Source organism: Cuculus canorus, chromosome 24 (genome assembly GCF_017976375.1).
Source record: "Cuculus canorus isolate bCucCan1 chromosome 24, bCucCan1.pri, whole genome shotgun sequence".
Classification (NCBI taxonomy): domain Eukaryota; kingdom Metazoa; phylum Chordata; class Aves; order Cuculiformes; family Cuculidae; genus Cuculus; species Cuculus canorus.
This window is the reverse complement of record NC_071424.1, coordinates 1,593,253-1,619,071: the sequence shown is the minus strand read 5'-3', so window position 1 is coordinate 1,619,071 and position 25,819 is coordinate 1,593,253. Positions and strand designations below refer to the sequence as shown.

Below are 25,819 nucleotides of genomic sequence, written 5' to 3'. Positions count from 1 at the left end.
TGGTGTCTTGGGAGGATGGTGGGCATCCAGTTATGTCATCTGTCTGAAATAGCAACTTTTTAGAGGTGGGGAAATGACTGCACCAAAACTATTGTATGCCATCTGCCTGCTAAAATACTTATAGAAAACATGTTTCCTGGCATATAACTTCCCAGCCATATGTCTATTGCATCATTCACAATTCAATTAAATTACCCTTAAATACTTGGACAAATTCCCAGTCTATGTGAACAAGCCTTCATCACCGTCCTGTTTGAAATGTGGACACTTGATCCCGTAAATGTTTAGTTGAAATTGGCCCAGCCCTCGTTAACCTTGCGCAGCTGATACAGGCTGCTTCGAGATAATTCAAGTGCATGTTTCTTATTTTGGTCTTTTAATTTTGTAACTGTAAAAAAATTGTTAGGGCTCTGAAAGGAGGAAATAATTCTACAGGTTGAAAAGGGTTTGAGTCACTTTAAACAGGGGCTTAAATGGGGAGGGAGACCGATGAGAAAAGGTGTCATCTTCTGCTTATTGGATAAGCAGATGGAAATAACTAAAAAGCCTGGTTACAGCTGGATATTCTGAATATTTGGAATATGCTTGGAAGCACATACACACACCGCACCCTCCAACTGAAGAGCTTGTCCGTTTTGCAGCATCTCTGAAACACGATTGTGAATGGACACCGGACAACAAAGCCCGACCTGCTCCAGGCCAGGCTGGGTCAGCTTTATTTATGCCTTGTCGCTAGCGATGCAGTGCTGAAGGCAGAAGGGATCCCACTACCACCACCCTCTGCCACTTGGCCTCCTGCCTGTGCTACAGGAATGTCTGGTTGGGTGGGTGGAAGCATCCCTAGATCAGTCTTCTAAAATGCTTTGAAGACAATGCTTTCAAGTATAATCTTAAGCAGGTGATATTACTTTGTTTTGTAGAACCATGGGATGATTTGGGTAGGAGGGGACCTCAAAGCCCACCCAATTCCACCCCCTGCCATGGGCAGGGACACCTCCCACCGGATCAGGGTCTCCAAGCTCCATCCCTCCAAGGGACACCTCCAGGGATGGGGCAGCTCTGGGCAACCTGTTCCAGGGCCTCCCCACCTGAACAGTGAAGCATTTCTTCCTAAGATCTCATCTCCATCTCCCCTCTTTCAGCTGAAAATTATTCCCTTTGTCCTATCGCTGCGCTCCTTGATCAAGACTTTCTTCGTTTGAGGTTCCGCTGGATTTCCCGCTGGCCAGGCTTGGCTGACTCACTGTCCTAAAGCAAGCTCTGAGGCACAGGCTGACATACTCGGTGCGTACAATGGGCGTAAGTATTATGGAAACCTTACATCTCTGACACCAGGAATGACATTTAAATGCAGTCCGACTTCCACTGGAAACCAAACCGGCGAGCTTCCCGTGCTCGGTGCCTGGCAGACCGGGTCAGCGCCTATTTTTAGTCCAGTGCTCTATTTTTAGTCTGATTTTGAAAGGTGAAATAAAACCGACAGCCAAACCCGGATGATTCTGTTGGTTTCTTTCATTCAGGAGCCCAGAGCAGCGCTGGAAGAGAATGGCAGGAAACCCCCAGGGTGGAGGGAGAGCCCTGGGTGGGCAGGAGGGGCTGGGGGCGCAGGGGGGACTCCCCCAGGGCTGCCTCAGCTTGCGCTCCCTGCTTGGCACAAGCTGCTTTGTGTTAGTGTTTTCCTACATTCCCTTATTTTTAATACTGAAATAAGATTTCTTTTTAATCACTTTTGATTTGTTTGCCTTCACTGTACGAGTGGTCCCGAGCCCTTTCCTTCCAGAGGCAGCCCAGCAGCTTTCCTGGACGCCGTTCAGCGTGATGGGGTGTTGGTCCTCACCAGATGGGCTCCTCTCTTCCTCGCGGCTGAGACATCGACATTTCAACTTTTTATTTTTAGTTTTGTTTTTTTCAACCCAAATTCTCACTTTAATAGGGAAAAAAAAAATAAATCTCTTATTTCAATAGGACCTTTGTCTCACTCTACTCTTCCCATTTCGACTTTTGACACTATTTTCTGAGCTGATGTGCATGTAAACCTTGTACCGAGTCATGCATTGCCCTGCGTGCGTGTGTCTGAGAGAGGGAAAAAGAGAGAAGGTTTGGTGGGAGCTGCTGGTGCATGTAGATCATATTTACCACGATATTTTGGTCTCTAACAGCACTGTGAGCCTCTGTCATTCAGTAGAAGATCACTGAACATAATAGAAACCTTTATATAGCTGTTGGAGCACATTGCTTAGCTACAGATGTTTCCTTCCAAGAGATATTTTCCTATCAAAGAATCGCAGAAGGGCTCGAGTTAGAAGGGACCTTTAAACATCAGCTCATCCAACCCCCGCCCTATGCTAAAAACAAAAGCTACTGGAATTTTGTTGTACTGGAAATGCTCTTTGGGGATTTCTTTGTGCAGAATAGTACCCTATCTTTTTTTTCCTGCCTTTTAATCTTTTCATTGACTGTAGAAGGGTAATGGGGACATCCACGAAAAGACACCACGTCAACTAAATGCTTCATCATCATCCTTTCCACCTCTGCTTTCCTGGCTACCTCATTCTTGATTTCCTGTTAGCAAAGGCTCCTTTAACGATCACATCGTTTAGCTGTGAAACAAAAGGAAGAGTTCAGACTTAACTAGACTTCAGTTTCCCAAATGATCAAAGAAAAATCAATTATTGTGGAGATGCTTCTGTCTCTTAAGACCCCCTGAGGCTGTATTCACTCAGCCGTGGTTGCTGACTGCTCAGAGCATCCCCTTGTCCTGCAGAGCATCCCCTTGTTCTGCAGAGCATCCCCTTTTCCTGCAGAGCATCCCCTTGTCCTGCAGAGCATTCCCTTGTCCTGCAGAGCATCCCTTTGTCCTGCAGAGCATTCCCTTGTCCTGCAGAGCATCCCCTTGTTCTGCAGAGCATCCCCTTTTCCTGCAGAGCATCCCCTTGTCCTGCAGAGCATCCCCTTGTTCTGCAGAGCATCCCCTTTTCCTGCAGAACATCCCCTTGTCCTGCAGAGCATCCCCTTGTCCTGCAGAGCATCCCCTTGTTCTGCAGAGCATCCCCTTCTCCTGCAGAGCATCCCTTTGTCCTGCAGGCTCCAGAGCCAGTCCTGTGTGCACCTGTATTGCAGCCACTGGAGAAGCAGAGAGCCAGGGCTCACCATTTCCACTTGGTCAAGTTCCGCCTGGTAATAAAACTGCAGTCACTATTTCTATACAGTTCTTAATGTTTCTATAATGCGTTATTAATGGAAATGAGCTGCAGGAAGTTATTTATTACTCTCAAGTCTCTCTTCTGCTCCAGGTTTCATGCAGAAGTGTTTGGCCATGGGTTTTCCTCTCCCCCAGACCTTCTCTGAACAATTTCATCTGTGCTCTCTGTTTGACCGGAGTCAATTTAGTGAAGCTAATGGAGTTGCTTCTCTTCAGGTCAGTGATGATTTTGCATCCTTGAGTTCCTTGCTTAATTTGCTGAGAAAATTTCAGGTTCTAAAGCCAGTTCTCAGAGTTCCCCCCTTTCCACAGCACTGCCCATAGCACAGCCGTGAGACCATGCACTTGGCGGCGGCGGCTGGACCTGAGGTTTCTCCACATCTCCGCTCCTGTCAGGCTGTGTTTACTTTGCTTAGAGGGAAGTTTGGCAGCAGGCTCCACTGTAATCCTCCCTTCCAGCTGGAGCACGTTGCATCCTTGCCTTCTCTTTAATGGGAAAGCAAGCAGCTCGCAGGAAAGAGTTAAGCCCAGCAAGGCTTTGGGATCCTTTGCTGAGGAGAGGGCTGCTCTTTTGTTTGTTTCGAAGCTCGGGCAGGAAAGTGGGGAGGAGAAAATTACCTAAGTGATAGTGAGGTTGCCATGAGCTGTATAAAACAGTGAAATCAAGTCAGAGAAACTCCACCTCGCAGTCTTGAACCATAAGCACAACCCCTGAAGAGAAACCCACCCCACAAGTGAGTGATCTCAAAGGCTTGAACTGAAACCAGGCTGTATGAGCTCAGAGCTGCTGCGGGACCGAGAACTTTGTCACAGCCGCATCCAGTTTTGGTGAGAGCTGCGAGCAGGAATGCTGTTCTTGGGAAGCTTCGGAAGAATGAAGTGGAGGCAGCTTTTCTGGGTCGCTTTCTGTGTTGTGGAGTTGTCTGGTGAGTATTGACTGCAGCAAACAGCGGAGTCACAGGCACTGAGGAGCAGCAGCTCGAGAGTAGGACGTGGGGCAGCTCCTTTCTAACCTGTGCAACAGCAGCCCGGAGGGATGCATTTTCGTGGGCGTGCAGCGGGGATTGCAATTTTGCATCAAGAACGCTGCAGTGATGTTTGATAGACTGGGACTGCCTTAGGCATCCTGGCCAACGCATTCCCAGCCGTGCGCTGCACACAGAAAATGCTGCTCACTGGAAAAAGGGAGCAATCAAGGTAGGAGAGCCCCCTCTGTTATTACAGATAACACCGGGGTATAAATGCAGCTCGCAGAATTGTAGAGCGCAGCCACAGTCCAAGCTGTTTCTCAGGCTGCATTGGTGTAAATTTGTCTTATTTTGTGGTAGGAACTAAGCCATTTCTGAAAATCAAATGACTCTCCATAAATATTAAAGCCTCCTATTCCAGTGCTTCAAACATTCATATACGAAAAAGTGGATAATACTGCAAAGATTTTCTTTATAAAGGGAAATATTTTAGGGAAATAGTACCGGTTTTGTTGCAAACCCAACAACCATAAAGTAATTAAAAAGGGACTAAAAAAAAAGTGAAGCAGCAGTCTGTGTGCTGGGACAGGGGCCAGGAACCTCCGGGTGTCTCCAAATGTAATTTTTCTGTACTCACATGAATGAGAGCGCCTGAATCTATTGAAAGAAGCTGCTGGATTTTGTCCTGTTTCACGGTGCTCCTTTCATGCTCACTTTGCTGCCAGGTTATATTGTTCACCCGAGCTGTGTCATGCCTGATCCTCCGGTCAATGGTAATATTACAGGAAGGAATAAAACCTGATTTTATTGAGCAGAAATAAAATCCAGGACTGGCTGGTGGGGCTGAGCAGTGAGTGAGAGAGTGAGACAAAACACACCTGAAAAGTGAAATCTGAGTTTCTTATATTAGAAAGCAAAAGTGATGTAAAAGCTTTGCCTTTGTAAAGAAAATCTAGAGGGTGACAGGGGGCTTAATGCTGTGAAATGTCATTCTTTTACCAGCACAGCCCTGTGCTTCATGTTCTGCGAGATATTATAGGGCTTTATTAGTGCTCCCCAGGAACTGGAGGGGGTTAAATGCTCAAGGTAGGTTCTGTGCAGAGCAGAGAAGAACTAGGGAGCCCGCTCCTAGGGCTCTGCATGCTCCTCACCTCTTTACGGGGGTGTCCAAGTGAATGAAAAGAGGGTTTCAGTTGTGCAAAAGCAAATGGAAATCCCTGTTCCGGGAGTTTTCTGCTCAGGTTTGCCACTGGCAGCACTGCCAAGCGAGGCATAGCCAACATCCACCTGCCTCCGGGACAGCTTCAGCTCAAACCACACATTGTGGGGTTTTTACACCCGTTAAATGTGCCACACAGGGCTGGGGTCAGCCTTCCGTAAGTGCCACGTGTGGGTGTGGTGTGGGGAGGATGGAGGTTGGGTACCAAGTAGCTGCTAACTGCAGGCTGACTCCAGAGCAAGGAGCAGCCTCATCCAGGGAGGGAATCAGCCATGAAATGCTTGCGTTTGGGCTTTGCCTCATCCTTTGGGAACCGTTTAGTTGCAAGGAGGATGGGAGAGGTTTGTACCCACCCCTCATCCACAGAGTGGGATGATGCTCCGGGGCTGCTTGAGAACGCTCTGCCCACGCAGCGAGTGATGCTGTGAGGAAAACTGGGTGTTGATAAACCCTGCGGAGAGCTGTGCTCTGCTTCCCTCAAAACTTACATGGCAAAGGGTGTAGATCTATTTGTACCTAATATAAACACCTTCCTCTCCCTTATCTTTCATTTTTCTGTCTCTTTTATTCACCTCTGCCAAACTTGATTTGAAAACAATCTTTTCTCGTCATTTTAAACCGTTCTCTCTTTCATTCCTTTTGCAAGATAGAAAAGCTCTGAAAATCAGGGAAGGAAAAAGGAGCTGTAAAACTCTGCGCCACTTGAGTTTAACGTCCTTTAGAGGGCTGTGCATAGTAACTGCTCAAGTCAGGAGGAACTTGGGTCCCTGGGAAGCTGTTGGGCTCCCAAGCAACACTTTGCTGCCAGAGAGTCTCCACACTCAAGGAAACTCTTGACAAAGCAGCTTGAGGGTTGGCAGAGCAGCTCGGGGGGCTCCTCACAGCCCCCTGCCCTGTGCCTGGCCACAGCCCCACACCCATATCCTGTCCGGGAGAAGGAAAAAAGGGGGAGGGAAGGGATTTTTTTTTTTTTTTATCAGATATTTCCAGAGGGAAGAGAGCTCCACCCGTTTGAATTCCTGCCACATGGCTGAGAGCAGTAAAACTGGGAAGGCGTGAGTAATGCAGGCTGGAGCCCTCAGAGGAGCTGCTGAGGGAAGCCTGGGCTGGAGGCAGCCTCAGAGCTCCCTGCTTCCCTCAAAACTTACATGGCAAAGGGTGTAGATCTTCTATTTGTACCTAATATAAACACTTTCCTCTTCCTTATCTTTCATTTTTCTGTCTTATTCACCTCTGCAAAACTTGGGCCCCAGCGATACGGTGATGCCAGCCCACCTGCAGGGCTTTGCTCCCTTCTGGCGCACCGGCTGAGCCTGGAAAAACACTTGGTTAAACACATGGAAGAGTTCAAGAAACAGCCTCGGCACCAGAGCACTGAGGGAAGTACCCGGGCAGCAAAGGCTCTGCTGAAAGGCTGCCCAAGAGATTGGGGTATAGAATCATAAAATCTTAGAATTCTTAAGGTTGGAAAAGACCTCTAAGCTCATCCGGTCCAGCCATCAGCCCAACCCCACCATCCCTACCAAACTGTGCTCCGAAGTGCCACATCTACACTGCTTTTTGAACCTCCCCAGGGATGGAAACTCCCCCACTGCCCTGGGCAGCCTCTGCCCATGTTTCACCGGTCTTATAGAAAAGACATTTTTCCTAATATCCAAACTAAACTTCTCCTGGCGTAACTTGAGGCCATTTCCTCTCATCCTATCACTTGTTACTTGGGAGAAGAGCCCAGCACCCACCTCACCACAACCTCCTTTTAGGTTGTTGTAGAGAGCAATAAGGTCTCCCTTCAGCCTCCTCTTCTCCAGGCTCAACAATTCTGGTTCCAGCATCAGCCGAGGAGGTGCAGTCACTGCCTGGAAATCCCCTGGGGGTTACGCCTTCCACCTGGTGGGGATGGAGAAACCCCTGATTTAATTTGCTGCAGGTGCAGAGTAGGGCAGGAATTATGGAGACCTTTCCTCTGTTTTCTGAGTGTTGTTTCTTTCTGCGGTCCTAGTTGAGCGCTCAGGGGTGAGCATTCCATCAAGTCAACTGCTTTAACATTTATATTGTTGCTTTTTTTAATTTGGTTTGAGCTGCTGCACTTCCTAAGCCCAGTTATTAAATTAAATTTAAAATCAGAGGCATTTACTTTGTAGAAGTTAAATTGATAGATACAATAGGAACTGTGCAGTACAGTTTTCTTCCACGTACCTGCACGCTTCTGCTCCCCTGTGGGCTGGCACTACCAGGTGAAGAGTTCTCTGATGTTAATAAGTTTAAGCTTGGCTTAAACTCTCAAACTTTTAATACGAACAAATTGACAAAGTTTAGCAAAGCCAGTAAAAATGTACGGTGCGATAAATGACCACTTAAACTGAGCATCATAAGGAATATCATATGGATTATATTACTCTTGGAAAGGGTCCAGAGGAGGGCTACAAAGATAATCTGAGGGCTGGAGCACCTCCTGTATGAGGACAGGCTGGGAGAGTTGGGGTTGTTCAGCCTGGAGAAGAGAAGGGTCGGAGAAGACCTTATAGTGACCTTCCAGTACCTGAAGGGGCTCCAGGAAAGCTGGAGAGGGGCTGTTCACGAAGGCTTGTGGGGATGGGATGAGGGAGAATGGGTGTAAACTGGAGAGGGGCAGATTTAGACTGGACATAAGTAGAAATTTCTTCACTATGAGGGTGGAGAGACACCGGAACAGGTTTCCCAGGGAAGTTGTGGCTGCCCCATCCCTGGAAGTATCCAAGGCCAGGTTGGATGGGGCTTGGAGCCCCTGAGCCAGTGGGAGGTGTCCCTGCCTATGGCAGGGGTTTGAACTGGATGGGCTTTGAGGTCCCTTCCAACCCAAACTATTCTATGATTCTACCCATTTCACATCTGGATCATTATTTATCCCATGAGTCCTCAGGTTTCGAAACCCCGAGCCATGTTTTTGATAAAACTGCCTGCATGTGCTGCAGTAACGGGAAGGAAAAGAAAGAGTATGTGACAAGTCTCCTCACACATCGCGCCGAGCTGCAATTCATGATATTCAGTGGTGAAAAGACTTTGATTACAAATACCTCTGGTGCTTTACAAACATCTGGAATAGTTCAAAGCACTTGGGTGGCTGTGGCACTTGGGGAGGTCAAGTCCAGGCTCTACATTGTTCTGGTGATGTAAAGTTTCCTGCTAACGTCCATGCAAACACAAAGCTGTGGGCCAAGCGTGGATTTAACGTTGCGCTACTTGTGATTTTGGGCACGCAGTCATGCCTCCTGCTTTTGATTTGTTAAAATTCATCAGAAAAACGTGGTGATTTAACCAGTTGGAAGTGAATTTCCTTGGAGTGAAGAAACTGTTCCCTTAAATAAAAGCGGTGCCAGGACTTAAATCCCAGATCCAGACACCTGCACCGAGCCCTCAGCAGGGCCCCTGCCTTCCCCTGTGCTCCAGCTGCAGCCTCGCTGGGATGGGATGGGGTGGGATGGGATGGGATAGGATGGGATGGGATGGGATGGGATGGGATGGGATGGGATGGGATGAAATGGGACAGGTTAGGATGGTTCTGGATGAGATGGGACAAGACAGGATGGAATGGAATGGAATGAGATGAGATGAGATGAGATGAGATGAGATGAGATGAGATGAGATGAGATGAGATGGGATGGGATGGGAGGGGTCAGGATGGGATGGAACAGGATGGGATGGTACAGAATCAGATGATACAGAATGGGATGGGGTAGGAAGGGATGGGATGCTTCAATGCAGGGGGCCCCAGGAAACCAGGCTGGAGTGTCCTCCCCCCTCCGCACCCTCCATTCCAACCACCTGCAGGAACAGCCGAGCAGCTCAGCCTGTGACCACCCATTGCCAAAAAGAACTGCGGAGGTCTCGGTCTTTGCTTCTCATAAGTCGTCCAGGTTCACTGGACCTGATCCAGCAAAGTACAAACATCCCAATGTAGGAAAACTGCTGCCACGACACTACAGCAGTGCCTGATATTTCAGTGGTTACCTGGATAACACAGGGTTAACTGGCTGTGGGTGCCTGATCCACCAGGCAGCTGATCAGGATCTGTCAGTGCTTCTCCATCCTGAAGGGTTGTTTGGAAGGATGAAGTAACTTTTCTTGGAGCTCAGGCTCCCCTGGGCAGAAATACAACTGAAACGATGTATTTTGTATGATTTTCTCTTTAGCATCTGGATAAGAATCTTGAACAGCAACAGGCTTGGAGTAGAGACTGAAGCTGTTTGTTCGAAGTGGAAATAGAGCTTAAGGCCAGAAAAAGGTTAAGAAATGGGGAGAAATGCATTTAACTGACTGGTAGGGTTGATTGCAGAAGGAAAGGCTGGAAGTGTCATCTTTGTAACATACCAGCAAGCAATATATAAACTTTAAGTTAGAACAGCAAACCATTCTCCAAACATTCTGTTTTACCTCCAAAGATGTTTTCGCTCATGAGTCAGAGCTGAGCCCAAGCCAATGGGAATGTTTCTGTTTACTTTGAGCTTGTGCCTGCAACTGCAAATCCAACTCATTTTTCCTGAGGCACTCAAATGAGCTCATCCAAGGCTTGAGTCTTTCCTCCAAGGATTACAACCCAGAACCATTCTGAAATCCATCTTTGTGCAGAGCTTCGTGCATGCCTTGGTGAGCCCAAGGATGGGGCAGGATGAGGGCATAAATGAGCCTGTCCTCCTCCAGCACCGCTCCAAGAACTGCCCCAAAATCCGGGGCTCACCCAAACACAATGTTTGATTTCTGAGCTTCTCCCGTATAAATTCTGCAGCACCGTGACAGTTTGGGGCAAGAATAAAGTGAATTTGTGAAAGCATCTACCACCTCCTTGCCCATGGGGACCCTTTGGGTCAGGCAGGGGCTGAAGGTTGGGAGGACGGCAGCCAATAATGTATTTCTGTGCTTCCAGGCAAAGCTGCTGGGACCTCAACAACCAACTCCGTGCTGTCAGCCACGGATGCGGCGACCAAAGGCACCAGCAGCGTGGAAGCCACCGGAGACCCTGCAGCCCCCAGCAGTGCCAAGCCGACACCAGAAACATCCGGTAATTGTCTCCCCTCTGATTTCTGGTAGCACTTGCTGTAATAATCAGATTTATTAGGTGCACAAGCTTGCCCTAAGAAACCAGTTCATGGGTTGAGCTCTCAAAAAAGAGCCTGATGGTAGGGTCAAAAGCTTTAATCCTGCCCAAAAAAGTCCCACCTAGGGCAACCTAACAGTACTGGGTGCGGGACGGGCAGCTTAGGCTCATCTTTTTCAAAACAGCCAAGAGACGATGGGACAAAGTGCTCATTAATCTTTTACCTCCACAAACCTCTTTACGGGGGCCCAACGGTTGCTCCCCCTAAGAGGTCTACCAGCCTTTCTGCTCAGAGGCCAAAGCTCTGAAGGGCTTTGAAGCAGGGGTCTTTACACAGGTGTACAGTGCCTTTCTCTTATGCTGTTTGAAATCAGTACATCTTTATGAAGACTCCAGGTCAGGGGGAAGACGAGGGAGATGCAGAGGAGGTCGGGCCATGGCATCCTTGCAGCGGCGCTCAGGGAATTAGCCCATTGTAAACAGATTACAGAGCTCGTGTAACAATTAGGTAACTGAAGCAAGGCTAATGTGCATTTCTTATACCGCCAATAACACGTTCTGGTACCGCTGGCTATGACAAATCAATATTGTACTTCAGTCATCGCAATGCCACGCGCTGATTTTAGAGAACTGAAGCTTTTTCATGTATCCTTTTCATTGCATTTCTTCAAAACGGAAGCCGCAGCCGTGTCCCTGGCAGCCAGTCCCACCTTGCTGGGGCTCGGCAGCGAGCGGACGAGCCCGCAGTCCAGCCAAGCCAGGACGCAGCCCAGCCAAGCTCCCACGCTGCTGCTGGGCACCCCCTCGGAGCCCAACACCACGAGTCAAGGGGTCTCCACAAGTGAGAGCCCAGTGACACAACCCAACACGATGGCAGAAACCCTGAGATCCACACCGGCTCCGACGAGCTCTCCTGTCACCTCGGGGCATCGTCCCACCTCAATTGCCACCACGCCGCTGGACAAAGGCAGGGACAGCCCGAAGGTGAGGCTACATCTTGGCTCCATGGGCTGTGGGACCACAGGGAGACTGGACTTGCCTCCCAGACCCCAGACAGTTCACTGATACCAGCACTGTGGCTTTTTCCCTTCCAGCCCATCACATGCCACAACGTCAAAGAAGTGAGCGACACCGGAGCCATCTGCTTGCAGCTCAATGAGTCCAACACTTGCGTGAGTTGTGTCTTTGAGGGGGGAACATGCAGGAGGAGGGGGCTGCAAATCAGCAATCGTGGGCGGGTTCCTGGCGTGCACTCAGGCTCACAGCAATGGGGTCACGCACTGTACCTGGGGGGTCAGTTTGGGGTAGGAGCTCACATTGAGGGGCACAGAGATATCTTGAGCCAAGTTGGCAGATGTGGGGATGATCACAGCACTCCCAGGAGGATCCCAAAGGAGCAATCACAGCAGTTCCAGGAGAAATACAGCCTCCTGGTTACATAAAACCTCTTTTTTCATGCTTATACTCAGGGGCCGGTTTAGCTTCTGAAGTGTCTCCTGCCACGTTTAACTGGAAATTCCCTTTGTTTTAATTCTTCCTCTTCCCTGTTGGGAGGCGATTGCCTTTTTAGTCTTGCCAACTGCCCTAGGAAAGAAAACAAGGCATTTGAAGGAGCACGGGGAGCAGATCAGTGTCCCCATCTGCACTGACTCCTAAGGAAAGCCCAGGCTCTCTGTAACTGCCCTTGGCCTCGTGCACCAAAAATGAAGCATTTGTGAAACCAGGAGAGGGTCCAGCTGAGACACTTTGATGGGTGGGATGAAAGAAACCCTTTACACAGGAGGTGCAGCCTGGAACAGAAGGCAGCTGGTGCTGGATCTTTTGGAGCAGCAGGCTTGGAAATGCCCTAGATATAAAATCGCAATGATTAATTTTATTTCTGCTGGTCAGTCACGCTGCCACCACTTCGGAGGAGTGAGTTCTTGCTTGGCTTTTCTCTGCAAACTGGTGATTAAATGGCATTTAGACTTGCTCCTGTTTACAGGGACTGCACTTTAGCAAGAATTCCCATGCAAACTCCTCTGGGAGAGAGGGATTCTGGTCACAGGAGCCATCTAGTGGGCACCAGCACAGGGTTTATATGCATTATGTGTGTGTTGCGTAACTGCACGTAATAAATGGGTGCGTATCGGGTATATAGAATATCATATCTATTTGCTCCTCCTCTTGATCCTCCCTTCATGTCAAACCACCCCACTTCCAACTGTGGTTTTTCTGGAGCTTTCACCCCACAGCAGACCTTTCCCATGCCTCCACCTCCCCCAATCACTGAGTGGGGAAAAACCAGCCCAGGCTCAGCAGCCACCAAACCTGGGAACCAGATAAGAGCATCTACGAGGAGAGCAGATAGGAGGGACCGTTCTGCATCTCGCTTTCCTGCTGGCCTTTCGCAAAGCAAATGAGCAATACGCTGGCACCCAGCGCCGCTAATTGCAAAGGGAAATTCTGACACTCCGATGAGTTCTTTCCACAGCAGAGAAAGGAAAATACACACTTGGGTCTCTTGTTCCATCTTGGCCTTTCTCACCCCAAGCCAAGCTCTATAGAAACAGCTGAAAATGATTTGTTTGTTATTCTCCCATGGATAAGTTCCTGCATTTTTGTATGCTAAGAGGATGTGGCGATCCGAGCACAATAGTGAGGCAATTCTATGGCAAGGACAGCACTGAGCTGCCTGGCTCTGCACAAAGCTGCACCACAAGCAAGACAAGAGGGTTTGGTCCACTTTTGCAGCCCCAGGTGGGTACCTCCTGGGCTGGAGGACACAGCTGGAGCTGATCTCTGTGTTAAGGAGTGGGCACGGCCACAGCTCAGATGAACTCTGACCAGCCAGGAGAGAGAGGGGATTCTGCCCCTCTACTCTGTTCTTGTCAGACCCCATCTGGAGTCCTGGGTCCAGTTCTGGAATCCCCAACATAAGAAGGTTATGGGCCTGTTGGAACAGGTCCAGAGGGGGCTAGAAAGGTGATCAAAGGGCTGGAGAACCTCCCATACGAGGACAGGCTGAGAGAGCTGGGGTTGTTCAGCCTGGAGAAGAGAAGGGTCCAAGGAGACCTTAGAGCAGCTTCCAGTGCTGAAAGGGACTCCAGGAAAGCTGGGGAGGGACTTTTGCAAGGCCATGGAGTGATCAGATGAGGGGGGTGGCTTTAAATTGGAAGGAGGAATTTTTAGATTGGACATCAGGAAGAAATTCCTCACAACGAGGGTGGGGAGGCCCTGGCCCAGGTTGCCCAGAGCAGTGGTGGCTGCCCCATCCCTGGAGGGGTTCCAGGCCAGGTTGGATGGGGCTTGGAGCCCCTGAGCCAGTGGGAGGTATCCCTGCTCATGGCAGGGGTGGGACTGGATGGTCTTTAAGATCCTTTCTGACCTAAACCATTCCATAGTTCTATGATGTCCTGAGCTGGAAGGATGTTAGGGAAGACAATAATGTCTTTTAGCCCATGTGGGCTCTGCCTCCAGGCCTGGCTGTGGCTGAAAATAGACCCAAGGAGAAAGCCTATCCTGTCTCATGCAGAAATTGGCCCGCAGAAGGGAAAGGCTGCAGCCTCTCACTCCTCTTCCTCTTCCACCCAAGAGTCCGCTCAGCTCTAAAATGTGAGAAATCTGTATTTTTTTGCCTAGCCTTTGATCAGCAACCTAGCAAAAACATTGAAGACATTTCCTAAACAGGAAGGCTCAATGCCTCTTTGTTATTTCCCTCCTTTCCCAGCCCCTGCCTGGGACTCTGAAACAATAGTGCTCTTCAGGAGGCTGCTTCAGTCCAAAAATTGGTGAGACTTGCCGTGCAATTCAGATCCTAAATTCGGTTTTGTTTAAATGCCATTTGCAAGAGGTGCTAACGGTATCTTTGTTCCTTTTATTCTCCTTAAGGAACAAGAAATAAGGTTCTCCATTCTCTAAGTGTTCTCTTTTGGGGCTCAAAGTGGCGGTGGAGTGGGAGGTGAAGGTCTGACACTCAGCTCGGGGTTGTTTGTCCCTTGTGGTTTCTTCTACTCAGCTTTGAACACCACAGATAGCCCCAAAACATAAAGGATGAACGCACATCACCACCAGCATAGCTGGAATGGAGAAAGAGTCGGTTGGGATGGTTCAATGGTTGTTTCATTGGAACCTTTGCAGAAACAATTTTTAGAGATGAAGGGGTCGGATTTATGGAGTGCGATATGTGAAGAGAGCGCCCACCCCGTTCCCTCCCCCTGCCAGATCAAACTCGCCAAATCGGAGGTGGACCGAGACTGTATGCTCCTCATCCTCGTCGGTGAGAGAGGTCAGTTGAGCTCATTCCTTTGGCTGTCATCGGTGCTGTTAGATAATGACCTTGAAGTGGGCAGTGGGAGAGGGGAGAAGCTGTAGGACACAATCCTGGGAGGAGACTTCCGTCTGCACCTACTGCTGTTCTGGGGTCTTGCGAGATCCACGTTGCCGTGGCATTGCCTCCAGAGCACCGAAGGAGCTCAGCAATGACCAGGCTCTTCAATGCTGGCATCAGCGGCAGCGTGACCCTCTATGTAATGTGCTGCTTCTGGTTTGTACCTTGCAGATCCTGCTACTGATATGCTCCAGGAGTCTCACTGGGAAAAGGTAAATTCCATGAGCAAATTCAGCTGGAAAAAATGGTCAGAGAAAGGAAATTCAAGGATGGGGCAGAGGGCTGAGGCGTGAACCTGTCTCCATCGCAGAGGTATTTGCTGAGTGTGGGCACGTGAGGTGGTTGGAGCCAACAACTATCGAGGCAGTGGTGCACTGTGAGAGCACTAACACAGCCACCAGAGGCAAAAATGCTTCAGTTACTATAAAAACCAGTAATATTTTCTTTAAAAAGGACTTGATCCCAACAATAACTCTTAGGATGTAATTGGGACTCCAATTCTTCAAGGTACCACACTGACATTAATTAATTCCTCCTCTCAAGACTCCAGCGAGGTTGCCATCAGCTTGCAAAGCTGAGCTCCCGGTGCCTGGATCCGTGGCAGCCAACAGAGCTGCAACCGCAGTGCCCAGTGTCCTCTTGGCCTCCAGATGTCAGGGCCTGAGCGTGCTTGTCCGGAGGAGAAAATGAACCTGGAAGATGCTGGGCTGGAAATGAGACCAACAGGATGAGGTCTTAGGAAGAAATAGAGAATAAATGTTTTCCTGTGAGGGTGGGGAGGCCCTGGCCCAGGGTGCCCAGAGCAGTGGTGGCTGCCCCATCCCTGGAGGGGTTCCAGGCCAGGTTGGATGGGGCTTGGAGCCCCTGACCCAGTGGGAGGTGTCCCTGCCCATGGAAGGAGGGGGTACTTGATGATCTTTAAGGTTCTTTCCAACCCAAACCATTGTATGATTCTATGTGAGAGCTCCCAGGGCAAGCACAAGGCTCAGCTTTGTTTACGTGAAGCTTAACAAGAAGGTGAAGAGCAGCATTGTTTGAAGCCTGGTGCCTGTTCAGCAGGTGCACAGGTTTCCTGTTTATCGAGCTCCTGCCTATCTTTGGTGGTTTGTTTTTTTCCAGTTTGGAATAAAATCCCTTAAACGGGGGAGCGTGAGGAGCCACCAGGACTTTTCTCAGAAGACCCTGATCGCCTTGGTCACGTCTGGGCTTGTGCTGGCGTTCCTGGGCTTGGCTGGATACTTCCTGATGAAGCGGCGGAGCTGGAGCCCCGCGGGAGAGAGGCTGGTTAGTGCTTACCGATGGCAGAACAGCCGGTAGAGAGGAGCTCGGAGCGGTGGGGGGTCCCAGGTCATGGAGCATTGTGATTGAGGGCTGGAGCAGCAAGGCCAGACTATATGGGGTGAAGGGAAACCTCTCTTGCCTTCTAGAATTAACTCTTACCTGGTTGCTCCTGCGGGAACCTCCCCCACCCTCCCCGTTTCTCATTCGTACCTGCAGGTCTAACACTTATTTTTGCTCAGCAGTAAGAGCTCAGCCAGCCAAGACCCCTCCAGAGACACCGAAACCTTATGAATTTGTCATTAAACACAACAGTCTTTAACTTTCCATTCAGTGCGTTTGAGTTATCTGTCTGCCTCGTACTGGTGCTGTAATAAAGGCTGTTTCTCCCTCACTTAACAAGCGATAGTAATAAAATATTCCAAGAAAGAAAGAGAGAGAAATTCCCTATTTCCAATTTCCCCTTTCCCTCAGGCTGGCCACTGAGGACCCTGCCCTACCAATGACTTCTAGGGACCTGAGCCCTCTGTAAGTGAGGACGGGCCGTGCTTCTCCCCCATCTCTGCCCGTGGGTACTCAGACTGTTATGTCCCAGGAAGCCATCAGGTTGTTCCATTTCAAAGTCAGGTTGGATGGGGCCCCTGCACAGCTTGATCTGGTTGAACATGTCCTTGCTCACTGCAGGTGGTTTGGACTGGATGACCTTCATGGTCGCTTTCAACCCAAACCATTCCATGATTCTATGATTGCCAGAAAGGATCCTCTCAAAATGTGCAGATGGGAAGTGAAGTGTGTGTGTCAGAGGCAGGGAGGCTGCAGCTTGGCTGTCGAGCCCTCTGCCTGCAGGTTCCATCTCCTGAACGCTGGCAGTAAGTGAAAACCAACAAATGTGTGTGGTTGAGAGCTGCCCATGCAAATGCATGGTTGCATCAATCCAGTTTCTGGGTGAGATGTGTCCAGCAAAGAGGTCGAGTGATGCTCATGAGCTGAGTTCACTCTGCCTGGAGAAGAGACGAGGAATTAAGGAAATTATGGGGCAGGTGGGAAGCTCAGCACCCTGCTGAACTGTTGGATGCCACTGGGCAAGCAGGGAGTGGGGCTGCACCTTCCTCCCCGCTGTCATATCTGCTATGGGCTGGAGATCTCCACCAGCATCTGTTGCATTGCTATCTGACCTGCCATGGTCTGACACATGGGAGTTATTGTGGTGGGGGAGGGAGGCAGCTCTGCTACTGCTCTGGGTCCTCCAGAGGCATCTGCTCCTCACAGCAATCGCCCTAGCGAGCCAGGCAGCTTTGCGCTTGCTGGAGTGCAGTCGTGCCCTTCTGCTAGCCCCTTTCTGTGAGCCTTTACAGGCTGAAAGAAAGGAGGAATGGGAAAATAAAACAGGTAATTTCCATAGCTTTCATTCCACGGTGATTCTTTCTTGGCCAAAGTGGAAAGCACTGGTGGTTTGTCATGGCGTAGTTTGGCAAACCTGAGGCAGAACTGGCTCCAAAACCCGGTTATGAGAAAACAACGAAACCTGACGGCTTCTCTTTTCAGGTCCAGGAGAAAAAAAATGTGCAGTTCCTGGCTGGTTTCCTTCCCTCTCCTTGCCGCGGCAGGGTTCAGGCACTCTGTCCCCCTTCTCTCCAGTGGGAGCAGGTTCCCATGCCTGCAGTTGTTTGTCCCTCCTGTCCAGGAAGCGTGGGCAGCCGGCCAAGCCGCTGCCTGCAATCAAAGCCTGTTGCTGTCAGCCCTTTCCCTTCCCTAACTCTGCCTCTGTTATTTATGTACCTGTTTAGGCTGAAGACCCGTATTACACGGATAACGGTAGCCAGGGAAACACGATGCTGATGATGCCCGCCCAAGAGCAAGCCGAGCTGCAGGAGAAGCCGAACCTCAACGGCGGAACTCAGGAGAACGGCACTGGCCAAGCGTCCTCCCAAAACGGCCACTCAGCCAGGCAGCACAGCCCAGCCGACACCGAAATGTGAACCGGGCAGAGAAGAACATCTTTCGCGTCAACCAAGAGGGGAGCAGAGAGAACAGGGAGGGTGAGAGTTTTCCATGGACAGTTAGGGAATTGCAGACCTTTTCTTTCTTCTCTATTATCATTTCTGTGAAGGACTTCAAAAATCAGCCTAAAGCACACGAAGCTCCAGAGCTGCCGAAGACCTGCTTCTCTGCCTCCTCCTACCTGACCACACAAGACACTTTCTCCCAGCTGTCCTCTGCTTTTGTTGTTGGAGGAACATAACGAGAAAAGCAAGTGCCCTTAGCCCCGAACGGCTTTGAAGCAGAGGCAGACTGAAGCTACAGAAGCTTTGAATCAGACTCCAAACAGCCACGATTTTTGATCGCAGTGTGTTAGGCTGCTTAAAATAGTTAAATTGGGATTTCAGTGACAAAAACCTCTCAGGTTTCAGATAATTTTGTTTAACAGAGTTGTTTTTCATCTCATCTTTAGGTTTAAGTGCAGGATTTCTTCCTCTTTTAAGGACGTCAGGCATTTAATCCCCCTTCTTGTGCTTTAGGTCTTCTTTAGTATTTTCCACTCCAGCAGAATTTGCTGAAGATCTGTGTAAAACTTTCCACATGAGATCGAAGGCTGAAATGTGAATAGATCTCAGACTTGTTTGGTTTTCAATCCTACCTGCACAAAGGTAGTTGGTTTAGGGTAAAAGCCTTCCCCAGTCTCTTCACGTCAGGGACTGGCGATGGCATTCGACAAGGCAGAGCCAGCAGTCACCTGAGTGAGGTGGAGAACGTTTGATAGGGCTGTGGATGGCTCTGCAGATGAGTCCCACCTCACGGCTGGTGCTTAGGGTAAGACTTTGGGAATAAAAGATGCCAAAAGGCTCCCAGTGAGATGAGTGCTGGACCTGGCTCTGTCCTCAGATGTTTCCCCCTCTGCACCAGCAAAACCATAAAACCAAATGTTTTCGCTATGGTAAGTGAAGGCCAACACCAAAATCCCAACAGCAGAAGCAAGTCCTACCTAGCTCTGCACTGATCCTGCACCCAAGGCAAGCGGTGCTGCGAGCCACATCACCGAGGCTGAGTTTATGGGCAGCTTGATGACATCCAGGGACCAGGAGCAGGTTTGAGCTCAGTCCTGAGCGAGTGCAGCCTGGTTTTGGGGAGCCAAAGGAGCTGTTGTGCAAGACTGGTGTTGATGGTATAAGACCACGAGAGGCTGCGGTGCAGACCACAATCTCTGCTGGCACCAGCAGTGACTGCCACATCCAAACTAAGGACAGAATCATAGAATCATTAATGTTGGAAAGGACCTGTAAGATCTTCCAATCCAACCATCAACACGAACGTGCCTATTAAAACATGTCCCGGAGCGAAATGGCCCTTGAAGCTGATCTACCCTCTCGACAGTGAATTTATTGCAACTTTTTCTGAGGGGGAGACAGTTTTTTTTTGGTACAGCGCTTAAAGAAACGAGAGCGATGTCCGACATTATCGGGGCTATTTCTTGGGTGCAAGAATCATGTACACGCCGTTTAAAAGATTTCAGGTTTTGTTTGTTTGTTTATTGAATTGCTTCTCCCGAATCTCACTGTAAATAACCCCAACTGAAAAAAAAAAAATCGACTATTAAAAATCAGTTTCTCCACTGTGTCCTTGGAAGAACAGAGTGTTTATCCCAGTGGGTCGCGTGGCTCTGGCTGCACCGTGTGCCAGCGTGATAAAAGGACAACGCCTCGCCGCGAGGTTGCTTCCCAGCAATGACTAAAGGCTGGGGCTTGTTCTGCACGCATTTTCCCTGTCTTTCAACAAACACATTTGCAGGACAAGTGACGTACATCACTTTATTAACCCTCCTTTGATTGATTTGCCGGTGTTTAAGATGCCCGGCTACTTCTGGGATAAATAAATGAGATTCGGGTCTCATGGAGCGGTTGCAGGGTCTGACCTGAGAGCAGGAGTGCATGAGAAGATGAAGATGCTGATGAACATGAAGATGAAGGCTCACTCGCTCTGCCCTAGGAGAGAACCAGCTTTGGTTCCTGCCTCAAAGGATTTACAGGGTGATGCTCAACAATCCTTTACTGCCTGTTCTTGCAGAGATGCTCGAGCTGCACCGAAAGCAGGAGGTTTGGGGCTGGGTATCTTTACTAACACAGCCAGGAGGCTCTCTGGGATGCTCGGCCCTTCCTAATGCTCATTTCCTGGGCATGGGCTCATGGGCAGAGGCACAGCGGGGAGCGAATACAGCTAGAAAGCACCACTGCCAGTTGTGTTGTAGCTCAGGGTGCTCTGACCTTGACAGCCTGGCTGCAAGGGGAAGAGATGCAGGAAAATGGAATGACTTTCTCGCCCAAGAGCCCTGGCTGCTGCAGAGCGCAGGGGAAGCTCTCCCAGGGGCTCGATTTGCAGGGCAGGATAAGAAAGGGAGCCGGGGTTGGCTTTTTTTTCCATTGGCAAGGGTTTATCTAATCAGCACTAGTCGCTGTATCAGAAGTAGGAGATCTAATCAAACGTCAGGTGTGTTTTTCACAGCTCAGGGTATGTCCTACAGCCAAGCAGAGACAATAAAGTTACAGTCAACTGCTTTGGCAAAACAAAAGCATTCCCTGAAACATCCAGATTGAGGGAAATGCTGAAAGCAGCGGTGGCCGAGCAGGGACGGTGCCGAGCCAGCGGAAAAGGCTGCACTTCCAGCTCAGGAAGTTTTTTGCCTGTGTGTAAACAGAGCCAGGCTCAGCACCGGCCCAGCTGAAAAGGTTACTATTATTATTCTTTCCTTATCAAACCCCTTGCATTCCTTCCTTGCCGGCCTCACCGTCTGCTGGGCAGCCGCCTCCTCCTCTCACCATCCTGTGTGCAGCCTGCGAGCTCACAGCTGCTTTTGGGCCCCTTTGGGGAGCTAAATCCATCCCAGGCTCCAACAGCAGCCTGCTTTCCCATCAACATGGTCCAAGGCGGATGCAACCGCTCTTGCCTGGTTCGTGGTCTCACGCTCACCCACCCAAGCAGCCCCCGAATCCCTCTGTGCATTGAAACCAGAGACTTCTTTCAGAAATGAAGGAATACCTTCCTAGCTGAACCACCAGGAGAGAGAAATGCACACTGCTGAAACTAATCACAGCAAACGAGTTTTAATTAAGTCCTAAATTATGTCCCTCTGTGGATCTCCCCTCCCTTTGATGATAAATAAACAAAAACCCTCCCAGGTGCAAAAAATCCTTCCCTGCAGCACCAGAAGCCCTTCACAGCCAAGCAGCACATCCCAGGTAAGAGAAAAGTCTCTCCTCTTTCTGCTTGCTGGGTGTTGATTTCTTTTTTCATTGACTTAGCACTGGGAAGAGCTGCCCAAATGCCTGAGATCCCTCAGCAGCAGGATCAGTTTTCCACTGGCTCAGGGGCTCCAGCCCCATCCAACCTGGCCTGGAACCCCTCCAGGGATGGGGCAGCCACCACTGCTCTGGGCAACCTGGGCCAGGGCCTCCCCACCTGAACAGCAAAACATTTCTCCCCAAGATTTCACCTCAATCTCCCCTCTTTCAGCTGAAAACCATTCCCACTCATCCTCTCCCTTCCCTCCCTGATCCAGAGCCCCTCCCCAGCTTTCCTGGAGCCCCTTTCCATACTGGAACCTGCTCTAAGGTCTCCCCGGAGCCTTCTCTCCTCCAGCCTGGCCCTTGATTCTCATCCATAAGCTCTCGCTCCTCATCCAGGCTGTATTACACATAACAATGCTGCTATCTGCTGGCTGTGCCCTGCTAAAACATTTAATACATTATCCAGTAGGAAACTGGTACTCGGGTAACGGTGCCCAGTTGGAAGCATCATCTGAAGAGGAGTGGTGCTCCACCACAGTCCCCTGCAGCACCCCGGGGGCAGCAATACAGCCGAGAGGCGAACAACTTCATATCATGAAATTAAGAAAGAAGTAATACCTACACTGGGCTCCAAAGATCATATTCCAAGAGTGGGGAACATCTAAAATGAAATTTCTAACGTGAATTTCCCATCGATCCTGTTCCCATCTGCTTGTTCGATGCCTGATCCTGCGAAACTCAGGTGGGAGTTTGACAATATTTGGTGCACCATCTGCCGCAAGGCCACGCGGGAGCTTCTATCCAAGCAAAAGGAGCGTGGAAACATGGGCAGGCTTTGATAACGGCTGGTGCAACGCCGCAGGTGGCTGAGGGAGAAGAACCTGGTGAAGCCAGGGTACGTCCCTGCGACCGGAGCCCGGGAACCAGCGGTGCCCCCAGCTTCTGGAGAAGAAGAGGTTGAGGGGAGACCTCATCACTCTCTGCAGCTCCTGGAGAAGAGGTGAGTTCTGGGATCTTCTCCCAGGTGATAAGATGAGGAGAAACAGCCTCGAGTTGTGCCAGGGATGGTTTAGGCCTGATATTAGGGGTTATCAAGCACAGGCAGAGGCTGCCCAGGGCGGTGGTGGAGTCTTCGTTCCTGCAGGGATTTAAAAGCCATGTGGATGTGGTGCTTAGGGACATGGGTTAGAAGGTGGAGTTGGTACTGTGAGGTTTACAGCTGAACTCAATGATCTTAAAAAGTCTTTTCCAACCTAAAGGATCCTGTGATTCTTCTGGCCAGTCCTGCTGAATTCCTGTGTTGCACCAGTTTTGAGTCACCCAAGAAATCTGTCATCATCAGATGGCTGTAAAGATGTCTTTCATTGTTGGCAAAGGGCGATGTTCAAACTCATTTCCTTTTGTCTCTTTTTTCAACCACAGAAAAGAAACCACCATCACGTAACACCCATGTCTATAATGTCTACACCAATGTGGTATTTCCACCTTTGCTTCCAAAGTAAAGGAAACAGAATCTGTGTAGGGCTTTTACCCTCCAGAAAAAAATTGTATTTACAACTATTTGCATTACAGACACTTCCCAGGTGTTTTAATTCTGTGTCTTTAATCTTAGCCCTCAGATCCTTTTAATTTGCTGGTGTTTTGATTTGTAGTAACAGACGTAAATGAGATTATCTATCCCCGGAGATAAACTGTCAAAGGCAAACGCTGATGAATTAGGATCTAAAAACATTTTAATGCGCTGATGTTGGAAACCCTGAGATGGAGCCGTGGATGAACATTGATTCATATGACCCAGGACTCTGGTCTCCAACACAACACACTGTGCAGAAGGAGCTCAGGGCTGATGCACAGCGCTGGTCCTCTGTTTGCAGGGTCTGTTCTTAAGGGCAGGAGGAAACGCCTTCATAGTGTGCAAAGAAAGAGTCTAAGCACCATGAGGCTTCATGTTTTCCTTTTTTAACCTTAAAATCCCAGGCGTGACAAGAATGTGGAAGGCTGAGATGCAGTTTCTGGGGAAGAGGGTTGGTTCAGAGAGGACGGCTGTGGAGTCAGATGTGGGAATTGCGTTCGGTTAAGATTTTTCCTGTTGCAAATTGTTCTTCTTCTGGAGGAAAAAAAAAACCATGAACAGGTTTTCTGCTAGTTTTCTAATGAAAAGTTATGTTGTTGGGGAAAAAAAGAGACTAATTCTAGTTTCTCCCCCTAACTGTAGAAAAGGGAGGGCTGAAAACAGTCGCGTCACTTCTTGTCTTGCGTAAGACAGATATCCCATGGGCCACTGCCTAGGAAATATCTTTTCAAGTTACATATCTTTTTTTTTATTTATTATTATTATTCCTACAATCATAGAATGGTTTGGTCTGGAAGGGACCTCAACGGATGCTCCAGCCCTCGGATCATCTCCGTGGCCTCCTCTGGACTCACTCCCACAGCTCCATGTCCTTCCTGTGCTGAGGACTCCAGAACTGAACGCAGGGCTCCTGGTGAGGTCTCAAATAAATTAAAGACATTACTCCACCAACTCTTGATTATTTATTTGCTATTTCTGGTTCTTGTCATTTTTTTTTAATCTTCATGTTTGCATCTTCCTTCTTTCCTTATCTTCTCCCTGCCCCGGAGGTTTATTGCTGCTTTGGCAACACACTAACGTGTTTAGGAATGATAAGACGTCTAATTAATAGTTTAATTAGCAGTACAAAGTCTTAATAGCTTATTAAAGGAAATACATTCAGAAAATTCTTTTCCTTTCGGTACAATATAATTCACCAGCAAACGATAACACAGTTTTGCACAGCGTTCTAACTTTTAGTACGGAAAGTGGGGCCGGATCCTTGATTTCATGGGGGATTTTGCGCCACTAATACTATTATTTTTTTTTTCTTGTTGTTTAAAAACAATTTAACAGATGAACAAACGCAATTGCAGAGGAAAAATGTCGCTGCAAGCAGGAGCCTGGAAATGGAGCTAAGGAAAGCTGCCTTCCCTACTTCTGGATATAAACAAGACACGAGGAAGGTAAACTTGCTCTTTAAGAGGCTCAGGCTGAAATGTCAGGTCGTGCTCCGAGCCGGGGACGCTCAGCCGCTCGCAGGCTACGATCCTCCCCTCTCCTTTTATACTCATATTGGTTAAAAGTGATGATTTTGATAGGAAAGCATCCTTAGCCGGCACAGTCCAGCAGAGCGAGGCCAGCTCATAAAGCCTCTGGCTCCCCTTTGCTTTCGCCAGGCGTTAAATCCTGCTCCGCAGGCAGAGAGCAGAGGGAAATCAAACCGAGCTGCGCCGCTTCGCCGCCGTGTTTTTCCTCTGACCCACACAAAGATTTCTTTCTAAATTTATCGCCGCGTTCATCGCCAGTCCCACTTAGTGGCAGATTACCAGGCTGGCCAGGCAGGGCCCATTCAAATGAGGGCAGGGGAGCCTGAAAAAATAACAGGCGAGGGATGACGCAGCGGGCGAGGCGAAGGCTGGGAGCTGCCAGGGGCAGGTGCAGCCCCAGCTCGGCTCCCACTGGCCTCTCTGCTCCAGATTCGCCTTCCCCAGAGCCCAGGGGGGTTCGGAGCGGTGCGAGCGCTGCACAACCATGGCAGCGCCCCAACTCCCGCCCGGGTGCAGGGAGGTTTGCTGGGCTCTGGAGGCCCCGGAGCTGGCGGCACTGGGGAATTTCCATTGGGCTGCGGGAAGGAGCTGCGTCGCAAAGGCAAAGAGGCATTTGGCTGCAACGCTGCACGCTGGAGCGAGCGGCCGCGCAGCATCCCCGTGCGGCTGAGCATCCCTCAAGGCTCCCAATGCCTCTTTGTGTCCCCCCCCCCAGTTCATACCTGCACATCCTGGGCTCCCCCCTGCCTGGATCCAGCAGCCGTTGGATGGGAGGGGGGTACCTGCACCCCGTGGACCCCCACGCCGAGGATGCAGCCTGGCGTAACCCATCGTGCTGCGAACGCGCGGGTGCCGGTTGGGGTGAGCCGCAGGCTTTGCAGCGATGAAACCCTTAGACAGGGAGGATGTGCCGTGTTTGGGATCGCACAGGGAAATTATGCAGTTACAAGGATGGCATAATTGAGGGAATGCTTGACTAGCGCAATTTTCTTATGTGCCTGTCAGCAAATCACTTAATCTGCGCTGTGCCAAGTTTCCCATCCGTTAAATGGGACATGATTATCCCTCTACTTCCTAAGAGGGAATGAGAATAATATCCAGTACTGACTGTGGAGGCACTGGAAGGTGGCCACGGAGATGCGCAGGGACACACGTAGTGGCTGCAGCCCTTGAAGGAGCACGGAGCATTTTAAATCCGACCTTTAGACATTAATTTCTCCTCCTGCTGCTTTTTTTTTTTTGACTGCAGAAAATCCCCAAATTGATGATTTTGTGTAGAATTTTAAAATATTCCTTTGCTATTTCCTGGGTTGGGACATCCTCAGTCTGAT

General features: G+C 49.6%; 1 protein-coding gene across 15 annotated transcripts in view; it reads left to right on the top strand.

Moving 5' to 3' along the window:
- Positions 1-3,047: 3,047 nt before the first annotated feature.
- Positions 3,048-25,819, top strand: part of CD34 (CD34 molecule) — a 35,410-nt gene continuing 12,638 nt past the window's right edge. For all 15 annotated transcript variants that reach the window (XM_054087677.1, XM_054087676.1, XM_054087675.1 and 12 more), the window contains exons 1-10: positions 3,048-4,128; positions 10,290-10,424; positions 11,140-11,444; positions 11,555-11,632; positions 14,580-14,727; positions 15,001-15,041; positions 15,949-16,113; positions 17,895-22,386; positions 23,739-23,872; positions 24,295-24,404. In XM_054087677.1, coding sequence (XP_053943652.1) covers positions 4,050-4,128; positions 10,290-10,424; positions 11,140-11,444; positions 11,555-11,632; positions 14,580-14,727; positions 15,001-15,041; positions 15,949-16,113; positions 17,895-18,086 — 1,143 coding nt within the window. In that variant the 5' untranslated portion in view covers positions 3,048-4,049 and the 3' untranslated portion in view covers positions 18,087-22,386; positions 23,739-23,872; positions 24,295-24,404. The remainder of the gene's footprint in view (positions 4,129-10,289; positions 10,425-11,139; positions 11,445-11,554; positions 11,633-14,579; positions 14,728-15,000; positions 15,042-15,948; positions 16,114-17,894; positions 22,387-23,738; positions 23,873-24,294; positions 24,405-25,819) is intronic.